Source organism: Elephantulus edwardii, unplaced genomic scaffold (assembly GCF_000299155.1).
Source record: "Elephantulus edwardii isolate Elephantulus edwardi_28Jun2011 unplaced genomic scaffold, EleEdw1.0 scaffold00371, whole genome shotgun sequence".
Taxonomy (NCBI): domain Eukaryota; kingdom Metazoa; phylum Chordata; class Mammalia; order Macroscelidea; family Macroscelididae; genus Elephantulus; species Elephantulus edwardii.
In genome coordinates, this window is record NW_006400121.1 from 1,468,981 (window position 1) to 1,475,425 (window position 6,445).

Consider the following 6,445-nt stretch of genomic DNA (forward strand, 5'->3'; position numbering starts at 1 on the left):
TTTTCAGTTATCAAATTTGGAAGTGACTTTCAGCCTGGGACCAAAATGGCAATTCAGTAGAAGCTTGACAGAAAGAGGAAGAATAGAATTTTAGGAAGAAGATATAGCAGGCAACAGCCTTAAAATGAGATGAAAACTGGTGCATTCAAAGAAATTAAAGGAGGTAAAAGAACACACACAAACAGCGGGAAGGAATGAATGACTAAGCAGGACAGTGTCAAGATGGGATGATGGGAACATCTCTGATTCCTGATGTGACTGGCAGACACAGCTCCTCTTCCTGGCAAAGCCTGGCCAGCTAACATGAGCAGAAGCCTTTTATGCAGCTTCTCCGTCTACCTCATTAAAAAAAGAAAAATCTTCTGCTGTGTGATGCATCAGGTTCTTTCTGTTTTGCAGAGATCCTGGGATCTATGTGCAGAAGACTGAAGAGTAACATGATGAATAAACAAGGGAAAGCAGAGTTGCCTGTAGATCACATATTTGAGTTTTTATAAATTGGAAATAAACTTTTGTTGTATGAAGTCTTTCAGACTTGAGGGTTTATCTTTTTAAAACAGTGTTAACTAACATAATAATGATCTCTAAAAACATGGTATACTGGTAACTGTCTGGTATAAAGTTGGGTATGTCTCCTGTAACAGGACTTTTGGTGGTACAGTGGTTAAAAGATCTTGGTTTTTAACTTACTAGTTGACTGTTCAAACCTACCAGTTACGAAGAGGGAGAAAGATGTGGCAGTCTGCCTCTCTAAATATTTACAGTTTTGGATAGTCTATAGGCACAGTTTTAATATACTGAAACAGGATGAGTTGAGAGTAAAATAATTTAGGCATCATGAGATAAGATTTTGAAGTAGGAGATGAGTTTCTCTGTGCTAATTAATAATAAAACGAAAACCATGACTTTCTTCAATGCAGAGAAAATGTTTGGGGATGTGATAGAAACAGGGAGCAAAGTTGTAATCATCTCTTTGCAAGACAACCAAAATCTTGACCCTGGTAATTTTTTTAAAGTTAGATATTATTTAGAAAAAGCAATCATTGAAGAATCATTGAAGGAATCATTGAAGAAGACTGAAAAATAGTAATATTAAGTTTATAATCTTAGCATCTAGTTCACAGTTAAGTGCAAATAGCTACTTATCAAATAGTATCCATAGAAAGTAAAGAAAGTATCAGATAAGTCAGTTAAATATGAAGTACCTACTATGTGCTGTTACTAAGGAGTCCTAGTGGATCAATAAGTAAGTATTTGTTAGTCAAATTTGTGTCTTCTAGGTTGCAACACCCCCATGATACATCTTCAAGGATATGAACATGTACGGCCAAGCACAATCAATACGAGTGCATCTAAATTCCAAAATCAATCTCCATAATAGTCTATGTGTTTCCTACTGCCAAAGGGGCCCTTTAGAGTAGTGAGAGAAGATCTTCACCCTGAAACCCACAGCGTCCCTTTTCAGCAGGAAGTAGCTAAGAGAATACGCCATCCCCTTTTCCTTATGACTCAGGGTGAAGTCTCTCTCAGGGAGGAGTGATAGGGAATGGCAAAGGACACACTGACAAAGAAGATTAATCAGAACTGGCTTTGACAAGCACTGTGGCATTTGGACAAGAACAAACTGGGAGGAGGGTATTTCTGTCATCACAGGAGACTAGAGCGAGGGCTACATGGTGGAGGGGACCTGGGGGAGGGTTTGTAAAACAATGAAAGAATCTTTTCTTTTACTTTTCCATAATTTCTGGACTCATGTACTTATAACTTGTTAGTCAAATTTGTGTCTTCTAGGTTGCAACACCCCCATGATACATCTTCAAGAATATGAACATGTACGGCCAAGCACAATCAATAAGAGTGCATCTAAATCCCAAAATCAATCTCCATAATAGTCTATGTGTTTCCTACTGCCAAAGGGGCCCTTTAGAGTAGTGAGAGAAGATCTTCACCCTGAAACCCACAGCGTCCCTTTTCAGCAGGAAGTAGCTAAGAGAATACGCCATCCCCTTTTCCTTATGACTCAGGGTGAGTCTCTCTCAGGGAGGAGTGATAGGGAATGGCAAAGGACACACTGACAAAGAAGATTAATCAGAACTGGCTTTGACAAGAACTGTGGCATTTGGACAAGAACAAACTGGGAGGAGGGTAGAGAGAATAGTGCAACAATGAATGAATGGAAACCCCAAATCTCTGTAAATGTTTATGAAAATTAATAAAATATAGAAAAAAAATAAGTAAGTATTTGGCAGTCCAAGCCCACCAACTGGTCCAAGGGAAAAAGAAGTGGCAGTCTGCTTCCATAAGGATTTTGGGTCTTGGAAACTCAAAGGGCAGTTCTCTATGCTCCAGGGTCACTCAGGGTTGGAATTGACTCCATAGGATGAGTCAGTGTGATTTCAAAGGTTAAAACAATTAATAAGGCATAAATCTTACTCTCAACTAAGATGGTTAGATAGGATGTGACCTTTCAAGGTAGTAGAGGCAGTACTCACATCCAGGCTGACTATCTCTAGGCCTAGGGTCAATTATCTTATCTTTTACACACTATAATGACCATACCATTGTCAACACAATGTATTCTTTTTAACTTCTTGTCTAAAGACCAGAACAACCCTAGGAACAGATCTTAACAGATCTTCAGCAAAAGACTGAAGACAAGGAATTAATGGAGAAGCAGTAATTTGGGAACCTGGATAAAACTCAGAAAAACATTAAGATTTTTCAGCCTAATTAATGTCTCAAAGTGAATTCCAAGTAGATGATGATCTAAATACAAAAGGAGAAAAATAGAAGAAATTTTCCCAAGTTAAAAAAAAAAAATCCAACAAAACAACACAGTATACAAACTTTTCTATGTAATTTTAACCATGTACAATAATTACACAGCATAATTCCTAAAAAAAAATATGCTGAGTGAACTAACTCAGTCCCATAAGGACAAATATTGTATAAAACCATTATTATAGAATGAATATAAAAATCCAAGGGGGAAAGGTGTGGTGGAAGCAGAGGGATGAGGATGAGAAGGTGGAGGGGGGATTATTCATGGGGTTGTACAATTTGTTAAGTGGGAGGGGGTGAGAGAAATTGGAAGAATCTGTTTTGGAAAAAGATGTGTTTGAGTTTTTTAAATATACTAGTTATATCTTTATCTCTATACTCTTGAGGAAAATATACTACAAAATCTGGACTGTGAAATTATCAGCTATTTAAAATTTTTTTCTTTATAATTTTAGGCATTTTCCAAATTGCTACCATAAGAATAATTTACCTTCATATTCAGAGGGGTGGGGTGGAGAAATCTATTTTAAATACCAACAGTTATCACTTTCCAAGCATTTGCTACATACTAGGTACTAGTCTCAATGATAAGCACAGGTTAACTTTTGTGATCGTCACAACAATCCAATGAGAGGAGGATTCTTAATATCCCCTTTTCACCCATGAGGCACAGGAAGGGTAAGTTATTTACTCAAAACCACACATCCAGTAAGCACTGGAGCTGGGATTCAAACCCAATATTATAATTTTAACCACTAATCTAGCTATTCAGCAGTTAATAGGATAGGTAGTGTAATTAAGGGACACAAAAATGTAACTGGAAGTTCTAAGTTTTTTTTACTGGAAATTTATAGAGCACTTGGAACAAAGTAAAAAGCCCAATTGTTGATGAAAAGTTTACTTATATGTTGGTAAAGGTCTGGGGGTGATACTGCAATGTTAAAAAAAAAATAATAAAAGGATATGATGACTATTCCCATTAATGCAAACAAATAGAATAGGATGAATTCCAAAAATCTATTATGATCCTAGGGACCTCTGGTGGGCTAGGCTAGAGGTTAAGAAGTTGTGCTGTCAACACAAAGGCACACTGTTTGAATCCACCATGTGATTTACTGCCTCTGAAAACCAATGGAAACCTATGAAACTGCTGAAAACTGTAAAATATATGATACTAAAACACTGAGTTTGAGTGGTGATAGGGAAAAACATCTCCATTTTTATTGAAATAATTATTTTAAAGAAAAAACCCTATAGAACTGTTTTAGGTCTTTCCCCGACCCTGTCTTCCTGATTTACCTGATTCTTAAGGGCTTTTTCTTCAATTACTTGCTTTGAATCAGCAATATCCTTCATTTTAACCCACAAAAACATTCCACCATTTGGTACGTGCCATTCTGCCAAGCCTGCAAATAGAAAGAGAGCATCATTTTCTTCTGGTGCCATTTCAGATGATAGAAAATGGAGCTGTTAAATGATACAGTTATTGTTGTCAGGTGCTGTTGAGCTAAGTACAACTCATAGTAACCCTATGGACAGCAGATCTGAACCTGGTCCTGTCCTGTGCCACCATCTCTAATATACTTGAGCCCACTGCTGTAGTCACTGTGTCAATCCACCTGGTTGAAGATCTTCTTCTCTTTTGCCATCTCTCCATCTTTCTAAGCACACTGCCCCTCTCCAAGAAATAGCCCCTCCTAACAATATGCCCCATGTATGTAAAATGAAACTTTATTATCGCTGCCTCCAAGAATTCTGGTTATAGCTTCTCTAAGATGTATCTGTTTGTTCTTTTAGCAGTCCATAGGATAGCTAGTATTCTTCTCCAACATCACAGCTCAAAGGCATCAATTCTTCTTCTGTCATCTTTAGTCATGGTTTAGCTTTCAGATGTGTATCAAATAATTGAAAGACCATGGCCTGCATCAGGCACACCTCAGTCCTCAACTGACATCATTGCTCCTCAATAATTTGGAGAGGTCCCTGACTGCAGACTTTCCCAGTTCAATACGTTTCCTGATCTTCTGACTGTTAATACCAAGTGTATTGATTGTGGATCCAAGTAAGATGAAGCAGTTGACAGTTTTAATTTGTTCTCCAATTATCATGATATTGCCTATCAGTCCAGCAGCAAGAAATTTTGCTTTCTTGATGCTGAGATGCAATCCATGTGTAAGTCTTTGATCTTCTGCAGTAAGCAATTCAAGTCTTCTTCACTTTCAGTAAACATGGTTAGCCATCTATTTGCAAAATAAAGACTGTTAAGTAGTCTTCCTCCAATCCTGATACCACAGTCTTCTTTGTAAAGTTCAACTTCTTGAACAATTTGCTCAGCATACAGATTGAGTAGGTATGGAGAAAGATACAACCTTGATAAACACTTTTTTTTTTTTAAAAAAAAAGCCCCTCTGCTCTGTTTGCACAATAACCTCTTGGACTAGGTATAGTTTTCACATGAGCGTAATTAAGTGTTCTTGGATTCCCATTCTTCTCAATGTTAGCCATAATTTATTATGATCCACATGGTCAAATGCCTTTGTAGAGGCCACAGAGCAAAAATAGGCATTATTCTGGTATTCTTTGCTTTCAGCCAGGATCCATCTCTGACATCAGCAATGATATTTCTGGTGTCATGGCCTCTTGTAAATCCTGCTTGAACTACTGGCAATTCTCTGTACTTTTCCAGTAATTTTTTAATGATCTTCGGACAGCAGTATTTTGCTTGTGTGTGATACTAATTTTATTGCTCGATAATTTTCACATTCTCTTGGATCAACTTTCTTGGGAATGAGAACAAATATGTATCTCTGCTAATCAGTAAGCCAGACAGTTGTCTTCCAAATTTCCTGGCATAGACTGGTGAACACCTCCAGGACTGCATCTGTTAGTTGAAACATATCAGTTGGTATCACATTTATTCCTGGGGCTTTATTTTTTGTCAATGCCTTCAGTGCAGCTTACCATTCATTAATCATATGGTACTTTCAGTGTCAGCCAATTCTTTTGGTTCAGTGATTCTGTGTATTTCCTCCAACTTCTTTTGATGCTTCCTGGGTCATTCAAGATACTGCCCTTGTTTGTTGTTGTTATGTGCCATCAAGTCGCTTGCGACTCATAGCGACCCTATGCACAACAGCCCTAAACTCTGCTCTGTCTTGTGCCAATCACACTGTCCCTGACACTCCCATCCCGATTATCCCAGTCACTGAATCAATCCACCTCATAGAGGGCCTTCCCCTGCTGCGCTGTCCCTCCACCCTCCCCAACATGACGTCCTTCTCCAAGTACCAGTCTCTTCTTACAACATGTCCAAAGTATGTTAGACGGAGCCTCAGAATCCTTGCCTCCAGAGAGCCGCTTGGTTTAACGCTTTCCAGGATGTATGTGGTTTTTTTCCTAGCAGTCCATGGTACTCTCAATACTCTTTTCCAGCACCACAGCTCAAAGACATCAATTCTCCTTCTATCCTCCTTGGTCACTGTCCAACTCTCTGATGCATAACAAATGACTGTGAAGACCATGGCCTGTATCAGGTGCACCTTAGTCTCCAGAGAGACACCATTGCTCTTCAGTACTTTGGACAGGTCCCTAACAGCAGACTTTCCCATGGCAATGTGCCTTTTAATTTCCTGGCTACTGGTGCCAAGACTGTTGACTGTGGAGC

At 38.5% G+C, this 6,445-nt stretch overlaps 1 protein-coding gene across 1 annotated transcript in view; it reads right to left on the reverse strand.

Annotated features, from left to right (window-relative positions):
- AADAT (aminoadipate aminotransferase) overlaps window positions 1-6,445 on the reverse strand; it is a 53,568-nt gene that overhangs the window by 6,063 nt on the left and 41,060 nt on the right. The window contains exon 11 of the mRNA XM_006902134.1: window positions 4,081-4,187. Coding sequence (XP_006902196.1) covers window positions 4,081-4,187 — 107 coding nt within the window. The remainder of the gene's footprint in view (window positions 1-4,080; window positions 4,188-6,445) is intronic.